Raw genomic sequence first — 19,398 nt, 5'->3', positions numbered from 1 at the left:
ATGTTTGTGGTCTGCGAGTCTACAGCACTGTGAGCTATATGAAGGCAGGTGTACGTGCATTTTCTGCTGTCTCTGCTCGGTTGTTTGAAAGAGACTCTCCTCTGTGTCCAGTTTCCAACATTAGGTGAGCAGGGCCAGTCCACTAAGTGTCCAGAGAGAGGCTGGGAAAATGAAGATGTTTTTTCTGCTGGCGTTTTTTGGGATCTTTATCCTGAACAAGGAAGAAGGTAAGAGACGAATCAGAAATTGAAAATTTAAATGTAAAATAAGTGTGCAGATGAACTGTTGTAAAAGCATACGTAGCCTATGCAGTGATATACAGTTTGTGGACAGTCTGTACATATATACAACACCGATGAAGACTGAGAACTGTAGCTGCTGACGTGCAGCCGGATCCTGGACACAACAGAAGGTAAGAAGACAACAAGCAGCCGATTGTTCATTTAAACTGTTCTTCGTTTTCTCTCGGATTTAGGATTTAGGCTGAGTGCACTGTGAGAAATCACAGACAAAAATTCTTTCAACGGCTGCATTCTTGATCAAACCGAAACTTAATCATAACAAAACCTCAATCACAGAGCTGAGAGGAAGTGTGCCAACACATCTACACATGTTAAACTAGTGGTGCTCTTAGTCACATGAAGACGATGCACAGAAACGAGGCAGATTAAGAGTTTCAGAGCCACAGCTGTAATGATCTTGTCTCATCATCTTGTAGCTTCAGTAGGTCAGAGCTGGATGAGAGACACCACTCCTTGTCCGATTCCCACCTGAACTCACTCAGCTTCGTTGGAGTAAAGGAGATCAAGAGTGAAAAGGGAGGTCTGAACTCATGGTAAAAGCACAGTAAAGTGTAGTAAAGAATGGGGAAGTCATGGTTAGAGCACAGTAAAGTGTACAATAAGAACTGCCCCCATGTATCTTAAGATAGTTTGCTAGATTTTGTCAGGATGATGAAAGGTTGATGAGATTAATTGAGCACTTCTCTGTCTAGGGGTTCTATAGTGGTCAGTCAGGGTGTGAAGGAGGGACAGTGGTCCTGGATTACTGGTCTTAAGCCTGTTCTGTATGAACCCCTCTATCTCTCTCCAGTGTCCAGCTCTCCTCTGTCCAGGAGCTCTATAGTGGGCGGTCAGGATGCATCAGAGGGAGAGTGTCCCTGGCAGGTCTATATCCAGATCCAGGTGAACCACAACCATGCCACATTCTGTGGTGGATCCCTGATCAGTGAGCAGTGGGTTCTCACTGCAGCGCACTGCTTCGAACCGTGAGTGTGTCCTGAAATCCCTATCTGCCTTGCCACGTCTCTGGGAACTGCTGTAAAAACACCTTTCATTCTTTTCCTACTCATTGTTCAAAACCGATTAAGTTCTCAGCCTGTTCAGGTGTGCTCAGACAGAGTCCTATCTGATTAAAACAATCCTTTCCACTAATTAGCCTGTTTAATTTAGCCGTTTTTCTGCGATTCTCCCAAACTAATCCTTCTGTATAAAAAACAATCAGAGGACAGTGTAAGAAAAAAGGCAGCTGTATCAGTTTAATCTGGTTTTGATCATTGGTCTGAATTAAAATCAAGCATTAAAACTCTTGCCCCGTCTCAACGTGTCCCAGAAATGACAGAGCCAAACAGTTCTTTGGTCAAAATGTGTCTCCAAGCAGTATTATTGGTATTGCAATTGTTAATATTTACTCTGGATACTAATTACCTGATCCCGTGACCAAGTACACAGAATAATAATATTTATTATTCTATTATTCAATTATATAATTATTCTAATAATATTTATTATTTTTGTATTTTTATTTATTATAATATTTAGTACAGTACTAATGTATAAATTGCACATTATTATTATCATTATTATAAGATTTTCTCTTTCAGCTGCGTCTTGCTGAAGCATTCCTTCGTGAGGCTGGGGGCGTACAAGCTGGACCAACACTCCAAACACGAGGTCAAGAAAAACATTAAGAAGGTTGTCCTCCACGAGCAGTACAAGAAAGCAGAAGACGGCTTTGACATCGCCCTGGTGCAGCTGGACAGCGAGGTATCCATCTCTCCTTACATCAGTCCTGTCCAGCTCGCCAAGCCCAACGATGTCTTCACAGAGGACACAGAGTGCTGGGTCACTGGATGGGGGATGACTGAAAAGAATGGTAAGAAATGATGATCAGGGCTCCTGTGTTTCTCGTTAGGACTCAGGAACTAAGGCTGCAGCCCACAGCAGGTCATTCTGCACATCTCTCTTGTCTAGTTGCTGTGAGCTCATTCAGACATCTCACCCAGTCATTTACTTGAAAGAATGGAGTGTATCTGCTTCAACAACATTGTGGTGTATATTGTTCTAGATCAGCGGACAGCTGACATGGCACACGTGTCATTATTGGCATGCAAAGAGATTTTTAATGGCATGTGTAATGAGTGTGGCACGTGCAATAGAAGACTAATAAGCCATGAAGAAACTAAGTTAAAAAACAATAGAAACTGTGTTAGACTGTGTAATCCCCTATAACATGCTACCCAATGAAAGTGCTTTGGCGTAGAAAAAAAAACGATTCACTTGGTTTGCCTGCTGCCTTATTTTTAGCAGGGATAGCCAACTATTTTAACAGGAAAGCTCACAATCTGTGCTGCTAAAAACATTTATTTTGGCATTTATTGTGGCATGCTCATCAGCTGAGATGGTTGTGCCTGGTGTCTGAACATGAGGACAACCAGTCATGAGGTTTTTTTAAAAAAATTAAGAAAACTAATGCTTTATACCTGGGAAGGTGTTGGAAATAAAGTGTAATGGACAATGCATGCCATTCTGCTTGTCTTTAGCTTTGTAGAAAATAGTCACCATCTTTTTGTCACTGTAGTACCACTGGCACCCCCTCGCACTCTGCAGGAAGTCCAACTGCCCATCATAGACAACAGGCGCTGTCAGTCCATGTACAAGAGAGAGATAATCAGGGAAGACATGATGTGCGCTGGGTATGAAGATGGACAGAAAGACACCTGCCTGGTGAGTTCACCATCCACAGTGTAAAGACAGAAACTAGACCAGTTGGTGCAAAAATTCAAGACAACTCATACATGGTGGATACATTTGGAAAAGTATTTCAGAGTGATAACTTTACAAATCAAAAGTGATCACGCTTTCACATCTATAAAACAGCAATCTGTGTGTGATCTACTGCCACTAATCATCCAATTCGACTTTAGCAAGTTAGTTTATAACCAGCAGTTTCTCCAGGAGCAATATCACCCTGCAGCTCACAACTGGCAGCCCCACTGGAGCTCAGCAGAGTGAGCCTGGTCAGTACCTGGATGGGAGACTCCTGGGAAAGCTGAGGCTGCTGCTGGAAGAAGTGTTAGTGGGGACAGTAGGGGGCGCTCACCCTGCGGTCTGTGGAGGTCCTAATGCCCCAGTATAGTGATGGGGACACTCAACTGTAAAAAAGGCGCCGTCCTTCGGATGAGACATAAAACTGAGGCCCTGACTCTCTGTGGTCATTAAAAATCCCAGGGCGTCTCTCGAAAAGAGTAGGGGTGTTACCCCGGTGTCCTGGCCAAATTTCCCCCTGGTCTTTACCCATCATGGCCTCCTAATAACCCCCCTCTCTGAACTGGCTTCATCACTCTGCTCTCCTCCCCACTGAGAGCTGCTGTGTGTGAGCAGACTGGAGCTTCATCCAGGTGGGGGGACACACTGGTGGGGGTGGAGGGGATCCCCATTACCTGTAAAGAGCTCTGAGTGTACAGAAAAGGGTTATATAAGTGTAAGGGTATTATTATTATTATTATTATTATTATTATTACGTTCTTCCAAAATGCAGCCTTGAAAGACTTGCAGCAAATGCATACTGTGAGCATGCCATTACCGTTGAGCAACAGACAGTTATGTGCAAAATTACTGATGTCATGATGGAGTGGCATCACTTTGATTTGCCAATATTTACACTAAGCACAGCCACATATTTTCACTGTGTGAAACTATTCCTTCTTCATTCCTCATTTCACTCCAGGGTGATTCTGGGGGACCTCTGGTGTGTAAGAAGTGGAACAGCTCGATCCAGGCAGGGATTGTGAGCTTTGGAAGAGGTTGTGGTAGGCCCAACTCCCCAGGAGTCTACACCCGGGTCACCAGCTTCACGGATTGGATAAAGGAACACAGTGGAGTCTGAGGAGTTCTCCAGGGGAGAGCGTCTTCTGGCGTAATTGGCTGCTGCTGATGCAACTGCAGAATCTGATTCCATCTAATTAGATTGCCCGTCTGCACAAGATAATTGCATGTGAGAATATGCCAAAAGATAAGACTGGGAGATACAATAAAGATAAAACATACAGTGAGTCAGAGACAGAAGTCTTACAGCCCTTTTTTAAGTGTGTACCGTGCCTATGAATTATGGAATAAACAATAAATGTTAGATCTTGTCATTTGAGGACAAAACAGCTGGGTATGGCTGTTCATTTTGAGTATTTTGTGTAAAAAAGGGATTTGAAATTGGAGACACAGTTCTGTGTCATAAGCATTGTGATACATCAAGAAATTAATATTTATATCCACAACAGATGGACAGATGGAATCGCTAGCTAGATGTGCTTTTGCCTGCTGCTGTAAGAGATCAGTTGTACTCTTATTCAGTTGACCATTGAGCTCAATAAAATTGCAAGCACTGAAACTCCTGGTCTGGGTCTGTTCTCTCTCCATCGCTGTATAGAAAATTGACAAAACGCTGTAGCCCCACCCAACCGCACAGCAGCGTGGTAGCGCCCTCATGTGTCAGTCTGAATGTCTGGGTGCATCAATATTTTGGTTCAGATGTCTCAGCGTCCATGTGCTCGTTTGTGTCTCTACATGTGGCAGCACCTGTTCAGACCTGTGATATCCATGCTAAGGTGTCAGATGTTTTCAGAGAAAGGGGAAGATTGTGATCTGCTGAGTCACTGAAGTCTGACTCTAGCCTGTTAAGCAAATTAAGTGTTAAAGGAATTAAGGTGACAGGTCTTCCTGCTTGACAGTTACTTGCTCCACCTAACATTGAGGGTTTTTTTATATTGGGAAATGGTTTCCTGGACACTCCTTTGTTGTATGTGTTTATTTTTGGTCCACCCATCTGAAAATCTTCTTTCCTATCCGAAGCTCTTTTAAGGCAGTCCTTTGGTTAAACCGCTCCAAAAGTTGTTGTTTTTTTTACTTACTGTAAGTGTATTTATTCACCCTGTAATCTGGGACATTTACAATCTCTCATCAAAGAGCATTGATAAGCTCAGGTGTTGTGAATGATGTGTCAATGTTTCTCTTCTAACTTTATTCTTACTGTAGAGTCAAGGCAGCAATGGGGTTAAGGGCAGTTCTATTACATCCTCACTACTGCCTCTCTCTCACTGGCTCCTGTCCTGCTGTGTGTGTTTAATACTGAAGGATTCTCTGTGATCTCCTCTCTCTCACTGTGTCTCCTGTTTTGTTGTGTGTTTATAACACATTTCTGATATCTCCTCTCTCTCACTGTGTCTCCTGCCCTGAACTGTGCTCGTTAAGAAAGGATTCTGTTTTCAAAAGTCAAACAAACTGAGTGGGTGATAGATCACTAGAATCCACTGAAACTGCTTAGAGCCTGAGGAATGATGACAGAGGGAAGGCGAGGCAAAGCTGGAGTGAAGGGGAGGGTGAGAAGAGGGAGGGAGAGAGAGAAGGTATGTGACAGACAGGTGTATTTCTGTTCCTCATTAAAACAGGAGGTGGGGGGACAGGGTACAAACACTGTGATACCTGAAGCAAGTCACACTGTGAACCATGGCACTGCAAGACAACCTGTTCTCTCTCCTGGGTTTGCTGCCGTTAGCAACAGGTAAGCTGTTGTCCTAATAGTATGTGTGTAACTCTTGTGCCTACCTGTGTGCATATTGTTCAGAGTTTCTATTTTAGATATGATTTTCTAGCAAGAATATAGGCCAATATTTAAATTATTTTCAGGTTTATTAAAATACAATTTAAAAGAATTAGGTTCCAGGACACACTGTTGATATAATTTTATTAAAGCATCTGGAAAACAAAGGCATGAGCTGGTGTAATGTACTGGGCCCATACTGGGACTGTACGGGGTCTGTACCGAGTCTGCACTGGGTCTGTACTGGAGCTTTACTGGGGCTGTATTGAGTCTGCATTGCGTCTGTACCGGGTCTCTAGTGATGTACAGAGAGATATCTAAAGGCATCTAAAGGCACGGCAGGAATCCAATTGAGTCCAATATAAACAACTGTTTCAGACTGTGAAGGGGTTTTTGTACGATCCCTGCTGGATCTCCTTGGTTGAGGAAATAAGAAAGAGACCCTCCTTCCAGTTGTGACCGAACAGAAAGTATTGACATCTCGGACTCATTAACATTATCATTGGGCACCCCTGGTAAGCCCATCCATTCATTTCTGGGAAATAATTAAATTTAAAAAAGTGTGCAGGAGCCTAACCTGCCAGGCACAGGGTGCAAGGTAGCATTCTACCCTGGTTGGGATGCCAGGTCCTTTGCAGGACACACACACACACACACACACACACACCATCCAAGCTGGACCCGAATGGACCGACGCCGAGTTCCTGGGGGGGGCTTCAGAACTGAACTTGGACACTGTTAAGATAAGAGATCACTTTATTAGCCTTATACAATTCCTTGCTTTAGGAATTCATCTTTTCGCATACCCCAGCTTGCTCTCCATGAGACACAGACACACAGACAGGGAGAGAAGCTTGGGGTCAGAGCGCAGGGTCAGCCATTGTACAGCACCCCTGGAGCAGCTGGAGTTAAGGGCCTTGCTCAGGGGCCCAACGGAGTAGGATTCCTCTGCCAGCCATGGGATTTGAACCGGCAACCTTCAAGCCACAGGCGCAACTCCTGAGCCACAGAGACACCTCTCCGCCCATGTAATGTTGCATTGTATTATATCTACCTCAGAACGCGGAGGCACCCACGGATTATGCAGAATGGAAGCTTTAGTGAACAGCACAGCTTCCAAAGAACAGCTAACTAAACCTAACTAACTAAATTAACCTAAACGACGTCCCTCGGAAAAACACGTAAAGTGAACCCCCCCCCAGCCCCTGGAAAAAGGGAGGTACAACTGAAGTTCAGCTCCATGGTACACCATGGCAAGCGAAATCCTAGCAGCTGGGTTTGTTTCCAGACTGGGGGGGGGGGGGCTTTCTACAAGAATCCGAAACCAGGTTCTTGTAACTTCAGCAAAACATGAGTTCAAAGATGCGGCTGGATTCATTTAGCTGCTATCAATCCATCCTCCGTACAAAACTCCAAAAACCCGCTCATCCATAAAGTCTGCGGTAATTTCTTTCATTTCTATTACCGTTAGAGATTAGCAGGAATGAACTGCAGCCAGCGTGACTGCCTCGGGCTGCCAGAGCTGTAAGAAAACCTGCTGGATCACTCTCTAGTCCCGTATCCACAGGTCTAGGGCTGTCGGTAATGTTTCCGACAACATCAAGAGATTCCGTTCGAAAACCCAGCACAATACCTCAAGTCTGTCCAGGAAGTTCTGAAATAAAGAGGGCTCAATTGTTTCCTATATTCGTGCTCACCCATCAGGACTTTATCTGCGCCACACACATATCGCCAGTATTTACTGTACGTTATGATACAATTTCAGTAAGACCAAGCAAAATAATGTGAAAATGAGTAAGGAAAATTACTGAGCTAAAGAATTATATGAAGTAATATCCGCAGATATCCATACATCAACTATTACAGCTGTTTTTGCAGATAGCCTTTATTCACATGCAATTATTTACCCCACTGTCGATAAAATTAAATTAAATGTTTCAAGCTCTGCATACTTCAACAATATAATGGCAAACTACAATATTAGGAATTGAAATATATAAATAGATAATGTGATCTTAATATAGTGCAGACTTCAACAAAAGAATGGTAAACTACAAAATTAAGAATTGAAATACATAAATATATATATACATTTTTAGTTTTGTGAGTAAGTTTTAATATGCTTTTAAGTATGATAATTTTAAGGACACTGTGTCTAAATGTATTTTATAATAAAAATAAAACAAAAATCTGTTTTCTAATTACTATTCATACACAATTACTAATAATTCTATGCACCGTATGCAATTGATTGGGTTAATGGGTTAAAATGGGTTAAAAAACCTTCAATACTGATTTGTCACACACAGCTGCAGTACTTTGGGATTCACTGTGTCACTGGACATTTTTACAGAGTAGTGTAGTCCTGCATAAGAATTCCCTCCATCTTGGATGCAGGTGTAAAAAAATCAGTAACTTGCACTTTACACTACTGTACTCTTTATCACAAGCAACAAAGATAAGATCACTTTATTGGCCATATACAATTTCTTCTATCAGGAATTTGTATTTTTGCATACATCAACTTGCTCTCCATGAGACACACAGACCGAGAGAGAGAAGTTTGGGGTCAGAGCCCAGGGACAGGCATTTATACTGGAGCAGTTGGGGTTGTGCAAGTCGGCTCCAGTACCCCCCAAATTTGTTGTCATAGCTGTTGAAACAACTTTTTAAGGAATAAATTATTGACACAACACTGACTTCATAAACAACAAAACCGAGTACTACCACTCATTTTTATCAACTTATAGTAGTAAAATCAAAACTGAGCACAACAAACTATATATAAGAAACAAGACAACCTCTCCTTTCAAAATAGTAAAATTTCAAATCCAAATCCTAATCCAGCAACGCAATAATTTTTATAAGAATATTTTCCTGATGACGATACTCTACTCCAAGTACCACAGACTGCTCATTTGCCATTTCTTTCGCAAAATATCTCAAATCAACACCCTTACCGTGAGGCTGCGAAGAAATTTTCAATAGTCCAATGGCTGAGAATTGAGCTGTTCTGATTGGTGAAACAAGCTGTCACTCAGTGAAATCCAACCATTTAGAGACTTTGGGGAAGCATACATGTAACGAACAGTTCTTTCCGGACCCTATGCGGATGACACAATCCAGAATCGTGAGGAAACACTAGGAAAAAGATCATGCAGGGATACAGGGATGAAAACAGGGGGCGTGTCCAAAGTGCGCTGGTGCACGGGGGAGGTGTGGCCGAGGCAAACAATCCAAAAGTAATCCAGAGAGGGAATCCAAAAACACAAGAATAAGTCCATAGCCAGGTGATCCATCCAACAAGGAATTAAAAACATGAACCGGGTTGGAACCGGCGGACAGGAAACAGGAACAGAGATTAAAACCTTAACGGGACCAGGCGCTTCCAGGTCCCGGACTCGCACGGTGCGGAAACCAGATGCAGCGTCAGCGCCTGGCTTTTAAGGTGGGCTGGGAACAGGGGTCAGGTGCACAGAATCAAATCCAAAGTGAAAGAGCCGGAGTGCCCTTAAGGAGGAGGGACTACAGTCGTGACAATACAGGTGTCCTGGGCGAATGCCAGAGTTTTATTATTTTTCCCTTGTCTGTCTACCTATCAACTAAGGGAAGATAAAAAAAACAATGTTATCAGTTTTTCACCTGTTTGGCTCCTACAGCCTAGAAAGTCTATTTTTACATTAGCTCATGCGTACTCTCTAACATTGCCTGTAGCCCAATTAGACACACTGGAGCCCAGGAAAAAAACTTTGGTTCCTACATGTGCTACAACTCAAGACATTGGCTTCCGAAGACAGAGAAATTAAACACATTTTTGTTTCTTCCTGCTTTTTTGGATCATTTTTTCTAATGCCTGTGCTAAGACATTTGATTCTTCTGACTTGGTGCCCAAGTGATCCTTTAAACTCCAGCCCTTAACCAGGCGTGTACTGTCTGTACTTTCCAAGATCATACCAGATGTTTAGAGCTCATACATTCCAGGCAGAAACTACCTGGTGGGGGCAGGGAGTTAAGGGGTCCTAATTAATGCACAGTGTCTATTCTTGGCACGGGAATGTCTTTGACAGACAGAAGCAAAGTGACATTAATTTCTATACTTGATTCTAAAATCATACATATAAGTGGCCACTCGGGCTATTTCAATATCCCCCAGAGAACTTCTTGTGTATCGATTGATCTCATTAACAGCAAATACCATTTATATCCATGAGGCAAGAAATGGCCTCCGGAGGGCTGGGTCCTTAAGGGGGTTGTACAGTACAGTAAAATAATCCTGTTACAATAGGAGCTACAGTCCCAGTACAGTAGAACAGTCTGTTACAATAGGAGCTACAGTCCCAGTACAGTAGAACAGTATGTTACAATAGGAGCTACAGTCCCAGTGTAGTAGAACAGTCCTGTTACAATAGGAGCAACAGTCGCAGTACAGTACAACAGTCCTGTTACAATAGGATCTACAGTCCCAGTACAGTAGAACAGTCTGTTACAATAGGAGCTGCAGTCCCAGTGTAGTAGAACAGTCTGTTACAATAGGATCTACAGTCCCAGTACAGTACAACAGTCCTGTTACAATAGGAGCAACAGTCGCAGTACAGTACAACAGTCCTGTTGCCCAGCTGCCCAGAGTGTGTGTTTCTTGCCTTGCACCGGAACCCTGACCCCTCTCTGCACAGAGCTGGTGATCTGCTGAGAGAGAGATCTGCTGATCTGCCGACATGGTGATCTGCTTGCCGATACGGCTGGCGCATCTTGATGTTCCTTCTTTGGTTCGGAGCCGTTTATCTGCATCTGGTCTAAAGGCTGGCTTGTCTGCCTGATCTGAAATGAACAGGAAACTACAAAGATACGAGACGCAGCTCCCTTTTCACACTTTCAAATCACATTCTACCATCTGAGGAGTGGTCTCAGCTTTTGAAAAAGGTCTGCTGTTTTTCTACATTCTTTCTCTCTCACGCACCGTTCCCAAAAAATCGTACACACAGTCCTGGGGGAGACATGATTATTCTCCTTCCCTGGCTTCCCCAGTTCCCCAATATCTCTGCATCGCTGAAGAGCAGCTGTAACACACTGCAGGCTCTGATCTCTGTGTTCTGCATTTACTGGGTAACTCTGAAATCAGATCCTCCCTCTATATACCTCCGGGTGTCTGTAAAGTAAATATGCCAGTTGTTAAGGATGAATAATACATTCAAAATTATTCATTATAAAGTAATAGTTAACAAGGTATAACCATTATCAATCATTACTTACAATTGTCTTTAGGGAATTAGATAATTAAATTGAATGACTAGATCTTGCATTATAATTCCTGATTGTGTTAATGTAATTAGATTGTCTGGCCAGGCTCACCTGGCTAGTCTAATTTAGTGTAATCCAATCTCTGAGTGACTGTTGATATTTGTACCCTAACAGGCAACTGCCATCACTCTACAGGCATAAATTCCTCAGCGTCAGATATGTAACTGTGAAGGCATCTTGTCAGCCTCGTGGATGCTAGTGACCTAGGGAAGCCAGAGAAGATGAGCCCTGCTCTACTACAAAGTCTTGTGTCTCTCTTCTTGTGTCTTCTTTAGAGTACTCTTGTGAGGTAAAAACCTTCCTTCCTTCTCCACACACCATACACTGAGGAAAAGTCCTGGTCCACTCCTACTTCAGATTCCTCATGAACTGTAATAATTAATAAGAATTATTAATTCCTTTTTCTGGACACTCACCACAGAGCTCTTTACAATAATGGGGTAATGTAAAGAGGTACATGGGGAACTGGGAATCCCACTACCGCCACCAGTGTGTCCCCCCATCTAGATGATGCTCCAGCCTGCTCACACACAACAGCTCTCAGTGGGGAGGAGAGCAGAGTGATGAAGCCAGTTCAGAGATGGGGATTATTAGGAGGCCATGATAGGTAAAGACCAGGGGGAAATTTGGCCAGGACACCGGGGTAACACCTCTACTCTTTTCGAAAAACACCCTGCGACTTTTAATGACCATGGAGAGTCAGGACCTCGGTTTTATTTCTCATCCACAGGACGGGATTAGACAGTATAGTTCTTACAGTATAGTGTCACCGCACTAGGGCATTAGGACCCACACAGACTGCTAGGTGAGACAGAGCTCTCCTTCCTGGAACAGGATTACTGTATACCCAGATCTCAACTGCCTGTTAGAGACTAGAGAGTAGAGGAGTTTATTGACAAATGCACATGGACATTGGAAGTCTTACTCATGATGATCTCTCAGGACGTGCACAGTACAGCAGACAACCTGGTACAACAGACAACACCACACAATATAGACACTACATTACAAAGCAGTCCATATTGTAATAAATAGAAACAACCTATTACTCTAATCCTACTCCTCTACTCTGCTAAAGACATGAATTTGACTGTGCTGCACCCAAGATTTCAAAGTCACTTTCACACAAAACTTCCTGAAATGTGTTTTCAGTCCTTCTCAGTCTTATTTTGGGGGACAAGAACTGCAAGACTTCACTTTCACATTACTAGATTGTTACCTTCTGGTAACAATCAGTGAGGGGCAAGCTGAAAAAGTCTCAAAGCCCTGGTTCTCCAGTCTTTCTAATGAAAAAGCACTGAAAACCTTTTCACTTAGACTGGGGTTCAATTGCCCACTGAAATAATAATGAATAAACGTTATTTTATAAAGCACCTTTAAAAGTAACTTCTCAACGAGCTTTACAATAAGAAAAAAAGCTACAAGAAGGGGAGAGAACTTGTAGAATTTAAAACAATGGTTTCCAATTAAATGAAAGCTGTTCTGAAGAAGAAAGGTTTTGAGTCTGGATGTGAAAGGGCTCAGAGAAGTATTTGGGGTAGAATCCCAGAGCTTTGGGGTGCAGCAAGAGAAGGCCTTGTTACCCATAGAGTGTAGAGAAGATCGCAGTACAAACAGGAGACCAGAATCAGGAAGACAAAAAGGCAATAGGTCAAACAGGTACTGAGGTGCCAAGCCATGCAGAGCCTTATAGGCAAGCAGGAGGATTTTGAAACCTGTTAGGAAGCCAGTGCAAGGACTCCAGGATAGGAGTAACGTGATCGCTTGCGCAATCTGTCTTGGCCTGAAATCCGGACGACGCAAATTAATTTACAACAGTGAAAAGTGACAAATGAGAAATCAGTCTATTACATTTGAGCTCTCCCAAGATTGCAGTCAAGTTCACTGAGAGTAAGTAGCAAGCTTATCAAAGCGGATATCTGATTTACTCTGACTAGTAAGTCAAATGGTTCCTTAATCAGGACATTAGATCTCTGGTGCGCAGTTATTGAGTCAGTTCGTAACCCCCTGTATGTTTGTGGTCTGCGAGTCTACAGCACTGTGAGCTATATAAAGGCAGGTGTACGTGCATTTCTGCTGTCTCTGCTCGGTTGTTTGAAAGAGACTCTCCTCTGTGTCCAGTTTCCAACATTAGGTGAGCAGGGCCAGTCCACTAAGTGTCCAGAGAGAGGCTGGGAAAATGAAGATGTTTTTTCTGCTGGCGTTTTTTGGGATCTTTATCCTGAACAAGGAAGAAGGTAAGAGACGAATCAGAAATTGAAAATTTAAATGTAAAATAAGTGTGCAGATGAACTGTTGTATAAGCATACGTAGCCTATGCAGTGATATACAGTTTGTGGACAGTCTGTACATATATACAACACCGATGAAGACTGAGAACTGTAGCTGCTGATGTGCAGCCTGATCCTGGACACAACAGAAGGTAAGAAGACAACAAGCAGCCGATTGTTCATTTAAACTGTTCTTCGTTTTCTCTCGGATTTAGGATTTAGGCTGAGTGCACTGTGAGAAATCACAGACAAAAATTCTTTCAACGGCTGCATTCTTGATCAAACCGGAACTTAATCATAACAAAACCTCAATCACAGAGCTGAGAGGAAGTGTGCCAACACATCTACACATGTTAAACTAGTGGTGCTCTTAGTCACATGAAGACGATGCACAGAAACGAGGCAGATTAAGAGTTTCAGAGCCACAGGTTTACTGATCTTGTCTCATCATCTTGTAGCTTCAGTAGGTCAGAGCTGGATGAGAGACACCACTCCTTGTCCGATTCCCACCTGAACTCACTCAGCTTCGTTGGAGTAAAGGATATCAAGAGTGAAAAGGGAGGTCTGAGCTCATGGTAAAAGCACAGTAAAGTGTAGTAAAGAATGGGGAAGTCATGGTTAGAGCACAGTAAAGTGTACAATAAGAACTGCCCCCATGTATCTTTAGATAGTTTGCTAGATTTTCTCAGGATGATGAAAGGTTGATGAGATTAATTGAGCACTTCTCTGTCTAGGGGTTCTATAGTGGTCAGTCAGGGTGTGAAGGAGGGACAGTGGTCCTGGATGACTGGTCTTAAGCCTGTTCTGTATGAACCCCTCTATCTCTCTCCAGTGTCCAGCTCTCCTCTGTCCAGGAGCTCTATAGAGGGCGGTCAGGATGCGGAGGAGGGACAGTGGCCCTGGCAGGTCTATGTCCAGATCCAGGTGAACCACAACGGGGCCACATTCTGTGGTGGATCCCTGATCAGTGAGCAGTGGGTTCTCACTGCAGCGCACTGCTTCAAACCGTGAGTGTGTCCTGAAATACCTATCTGCCTTGCCACGTCTCTGGGAACTACTGTAAAAACACCTTTCATTCTTTTCCTACTCATTGTTCAAAACCGATTAAGTTCTCAGCCTGTTCAGGTGTGCTCAGACAGAGTCCTATCTGATTAAAACAATCCTTTCCACTAATTAGCCTGTTTAATTTAGCCGTTTTTCTGCGATTCTCCCAAACTAATCCTTCTGTATAAAAAACAATCAGAGGACAGTGTAAGAAAAGAGGCAGCTGTATCAGTTTAATCTGGTTTTGATCATTGGTCTGAATTAAAATCAAGCATTAAAACTCTTGCCCCGTCTCAACGTGTCCCAGAAATGACAGAGCCAAACAGTTCTTTGGTCAAAATGTGTCTCCAAGCAGTATTATTGGTATTGCAATTGTTAATATTTACTCTGGATACTAATTACCTGATCCCGCGACCAAGTACACAGAATAATAATATTTATTATTCTATTATTCAATTATATAATTATTCTAATAATATTTATTATTCTTGTATTTTCATTTATTATAATATTTAGTACAGTACTAATGTATAAATTGCACATTATTATTATCATTATTATAAGATTGTCTCTTTCAGCTTCTTGCTTGAGCATTCCTTCGTGAGGCTGGGGGCGTACAAGCTGGACCAACACTCCAAACACGAGGTCAAGAAAAGCATTAAGAAGGTTGTCCTCCACGAGCAGTACAAGAAAGCAGAAGACGGCTTTGACATCGCCCTGGTGCAGCTGGACAGCGAGGTGTCCCTCTCTCCTTACATCAGTCCTGTCCACCTCGCCAAGCCCAACGATGTCTTCACGGAGGACACAGAGTGCTGGGTCACTGGATGGGGGATGACTGAAAAGAATGGTAAGAAATGATGATCAGGGCTCCTGTGTTTCTCGTTAGGACTCAGGAACTAAGGCTGCAGCCCACAGCAGGTCATTCTGCACATCTCTCTTGTCTGGTTGCTGTGAGCTCATTCAGACATCTCACCCAGTCATTTACTTGAAAGAATGGAGTGTATCTGCTTCAACAACATCGTGGTGTATATTGTTCTAGATCAGCAGTCAGCTGACATGGCACACGTGTCTTTGTTGGCATGCAAAGGGATTTTTAATGGCATGTGTAATGAGAGTGGCACGTGCAATAAAAGACTAAGAAGCCATGAAGAAACTAAGTTAAAAAACAATAGAAACTGTGTTAGACTGTGTAATCCCCTATAACATGCTACCTAATGAAAGTGCTTTGGTGTAGAAAAAAAAACGATTCACTTGGTTTGCTTGCTGCCTTATTATTAGCAGGGATAGCCAACTATTTTAACAGGAAAGCTCACAATGTGTGCTGCTAAAAACATTTATTTTGGCATTTATTGTGGCATGCTCATCAGCTGAGATGGTTGTGCCTGGTGTCTGAACATGAGGACAAGCAGTCATGAGGTTTTTTTTAAAAAAATTAAGAAAACTAATGCTTTATACCTGGGAAGGTGTTGGAAATAAAGTGTAATGGACAATGCATGCCATTCTACTTGTCTTTAGCTTTGTAGAAAATAGTCACCATCTTTTTGTCACTGTAGTACCACTGGCACCCCCTCGCACTCTGCAGGAAGTCCAACTGCCCATCATAGACAACAGGTGCTGTCAGTCCATGTACAAGAGAGAGATAATCAGGGAGAACATGATGTGTGCTGGGTATGAAGATGGAAAGAAGGACACCTGCCTGGTGAGTTCACCATCCGCAGTGTAAAGACAGAAACTAGACCAGTTGGTGCAAAAATTCAAGACAACTCATACATGGTGGTTACATTTGGAAAAGTATTTCAGAATGATAACTTTACAAATCAAAAGTGATCACGCTTTCACATCTATAAAACAGCAATCTGTGTGTGATCTTCTACCACTAATCATCCAATTCGATTTTAGCAAGTTAGTTTATAACCAGCAGTTTCTCCAGGAGCAATATCACCCTGCAGCTCACAACTGGCAGCCCCACTGGAGCTCAGCAGTGTGAGCCTGGTCAGTACCTGGATGGGAGACTCCTGGGAAAGCTAAGGCTGCTGCTGGAAGAAGTGTTAGTGGGGACAGTAGGGGGCGCTCACCCTGCGGTCTGTGGAGGTCCTAATGCCCCAGTATAGTTATGGGGACACTCAACTGTAAAAAAGGTGCCGTCCTTCGGATGAGACATAAAACTGAGGCCCTGACTCTCTGCGGTCATTAAAAATCCCAGGGCGTCTCTCGAAAAGAGTAGGGGTGTTACCCCGGTTTCCTGGCCAAATTTCCCCCTGGTCTTTACCCATCATGGCCTCCTAATAACCCCCCTCTCTGAACTGGCTTCATCACTCTGCTCTCCTCCCCACTGAGAGCTGCTGTGTGTGAGCAGACTGGAGCTTCATCCAGGTGGGGGGACACACTGGTGGGGGTGGAGGGGATCCCCATTACCTGTAAAGAGCTCTGAGTGTCCAGAAAAGGGTTATATAAGTGTAAGGGTATTATTATTATTATTATTATTATTATTATTACGTTCTTCCAAAATGCAGCCTTGAAAGACTTGCAGCAAATGCATACTGTGAGCATGCCATTACCGTTGAGCAACAGACAGTTATGTGCAAAATTACGGACGTCATGATGGAGTTGCATCACTTTGATTTGCCAATATTTTCACTAAGCACAGCCACATATTTTCACTGTGTGAAACTATTCCTTCTTCATTCCTCATTTCACTCCAGGGTGATTCTGGGGGACCTCTGGTGTGTAAGAAGGGGGACAGCTGGATCCAGACAGGGATTGCGAGCATTGGAGGGCGTTGTGATAGGTCCAACTCTGCAGGAATCTACACCCGGGTCAGCAGCTTCACGGATTGGATAAAGGAACACAGTGGAGTCTGAGGAGTTCTACGGGATCCAGGGGAGAGCGCCTTCTGGCGTAATTGGCTGCTGCTGCTGCTGCAACTGCAGAATCTGATTCCATCTGATTAGATTGCCCGTCTGCACAAGATGATTGCATGTAAGAATATGCCAAAAGATAAAATTGGGAGATACAATAGAGATAGAACATACAGTGAGTCAGAGACAGAAGTCTTACAGCCCTTTTTTAAGTGTGTACCGTAGCTATGAATTATGGATAAAACAATAAATGTTAGATCTTGTCATTTCAAGACAAAACAGCTGGGCATGGCCGTTCATTTTGAGTATTTTGTTGAAAAAAAAATTGGGGAGTCAGTTCTGTGTCACAAGCATTGTGATACATCAAGAAATAACTAATATTTGTATCCACAACAGATGGACAGATGGAATCGCTGGCTAGACGTGCTTTTGCCTGCTGCTGTTAGAGATCAGTTGTACTCTTATTCAGTTGATCGCTGAGCTCAATAAAATTGCAAGCACTGAAATTCCTGGTCTGGGGCTGTTCTCTCTCCATTGCTGTATAGAAAATTGACAAAACGCTGTAGCCCCACCCAACCGCACTGCAGCGTGGTAGCGCCCTCATGTGTCAGTCTGAATGTCTGCGTGTATCAATATTTTGGTTCACGTGTCTCAGCGTCCATGTAATAATATTAATAAACTTTATTTTATATAGCCCCTTTAAAGGTGGCTTCTCAAAGCGCTTTACAGGATGACAACAACAATAAATAAAAAGAATACACAAGACAAAACACAGTTACAACACACAGAGGAGAACATGGAGGGTGGTACTAAGAAAAGCAGAGGGGTGAAGAATGGAACCAGTTAAGTAAAGGCTTTTCTAAAGAAGAGGGTTTTGAGTCTGGATTTGAAGGAGTTTAGAGAAGGAGACTCTCTGATATCCTTGGGGAGAGAGTTCCAGAGCTTGGGGGCATAACAGGAAAAGGCCCTGTCACCCATACAATGTAGACGGGCTTGGGGGTCAGTAAGGAGAGCAGAATTAGAAGAGCGAAGGTTGTGAGGTGGGGAGTAGGGTGATAAAAGTTCAGACAGGTACTGAGGTGCCAAGCCATGCAGAGCCTTATAAGTGATCATGAGAATCTTAAAGTCTACACGGAATTTGATTGAAGCTCAAGTATAGAACCATCTACAGATAATGTGCTCGTTTGTGTGTCTACATGTGGCAGCACCTGCTCAGACCTGTTATATCAATTATACAATATATAATATATAACAATTTGATATCCATGCTAAAGTTAAACAGACTGGTTTTCATGTGTCAGATGTTTTCAGACAAAGGGGAAGATTGCGATCTGCTGAGTCACTGGAGTCTGACTCTAGCCTGTTAAGCAAATTATGTGTTAAAGGAATTAAGGTGACAGGTCTTCCTGCTTGACAGTTACTTGCTCCACCTAACATTGAGGGTTTTTTTATATTGGGAAATGGTTTCCTGGACACTCCTTTGTTGTATGTGTTTATTTTTGGTCCATCCATCTGAAAATCTTCTTTCCTATCCGAAGCTCTTTTAAGGTAGTCCTTTGGTTAAATCGCTCCAAAAGTTGTTGTTTTTTTTACTTACTGTAAGTGTATTTATTCACCCTGTAATCTGGGACATTTACAATCTCTCATCAAAGAGCATTGATAAGCTCAGGTGTTGTGAATGATGTGTCAATGTTTCTCTTCTAACTTTATTCTTACTGTAGAGTCAAGGCAGCAATGGGGTTAAGGGCAGTTCTTTTACATCCTCACTACTGCCTCTCTCTCACTGGTTCCTGTCCTGCTGTGTGTGTTTAATACTGAAGGATTCTCTGTGATCTCCTCTCTCTCACTGTGTCTCCTGTTTTGTTGTGTGTTTATAACACATTTCTGATATCTCCTCTCTCTCACTGTGTCTCCTGTCCTGTACTGTGCTCATTAAGAAAGGATTCTGTTTTCAAAAGTCAAACAAACTGAGTGGGTGATAGATCACTAGAATCCACTGAAACTGCTTAGAGCCTGAGGAATGATGACAGAGGGAAGGCAAGGCAAAGCTGGAG

The 19,398-nt window shown here is 42.9% G+C and overlaps 2 protein-coding genes across 2 annotated transcripts; both read left to right on the top strand.

The window, feature by feature from the left end:
• Window positions 1–15: 15 nt before the first annotated feature.
• Window positions 16–4,662, top strand: LOC148833980 (serine protease 27-like). Its single transcript, XM_088915388.1, has 5 exons — window positions 16–227; window positions 1,093–1,267; window positions 1,883–2,154; window positions 2,860–3,005; window positions 4,009–4,662. Exons 1-5 carry the CDS (start codon window positions 170–172, stop codon window positions 4,165–4,167), a joined length of 810 nt encoding a protein of 269 aa, XP_088771514.1. The 5' UTR covers window positions 16–169; the 3' UTR covers window positions 4,168–4,662.
• An 8,587-nt stretch (window positions 4,663–13,249) lies between these two features.
• On the top strand, window positions 13,250–17,850 carry LOC148833979 (serine protease 27-like). The gene is made up of 5 exons (XM_088915390.1): window positions 13,250–13,409; window positions 14,275–14,449; window positions 15,065–15,333; window positions 16,040–16,185; window positions 17,189–17,850. The coding sequence occupies exons 1-5, from the start codon at window positions 13,352–13,354 to the stop codon at window positions 17,345–17,347; spliced, it is 807 nt and encodes a 268-aa protein (XP_088771516.1). The 5' UTR covers window positions 13,250–13,351; the 3' UTR covers window positions 17,348–17,850.
• The last annotated feature ends 1,548 nt before the right edge of the window (window positions 17,851–19,398 follow it).

The sequence above is a fragment of the Atractosteus spatula genome, chromosome 5 (genome assembly GCF_055471065.1).
Source record: "Atractosteus spatula isolate fAtrSpa1 chromosome 5, fAtrSpa1.hap1, whole genome shotgun sequence".
Classification (NCBI taxonomy): Eukaryota; Metazoa; Chordata; class Actinopteri; order Semionotiformes; family Lepisosteidae; genus Atractosteus; species Atractosteus spatula.
Note: the sequence above shows the minus strand (reverse complement) of the source record. Positions and strands in the feature narration are given on the sequence as shown.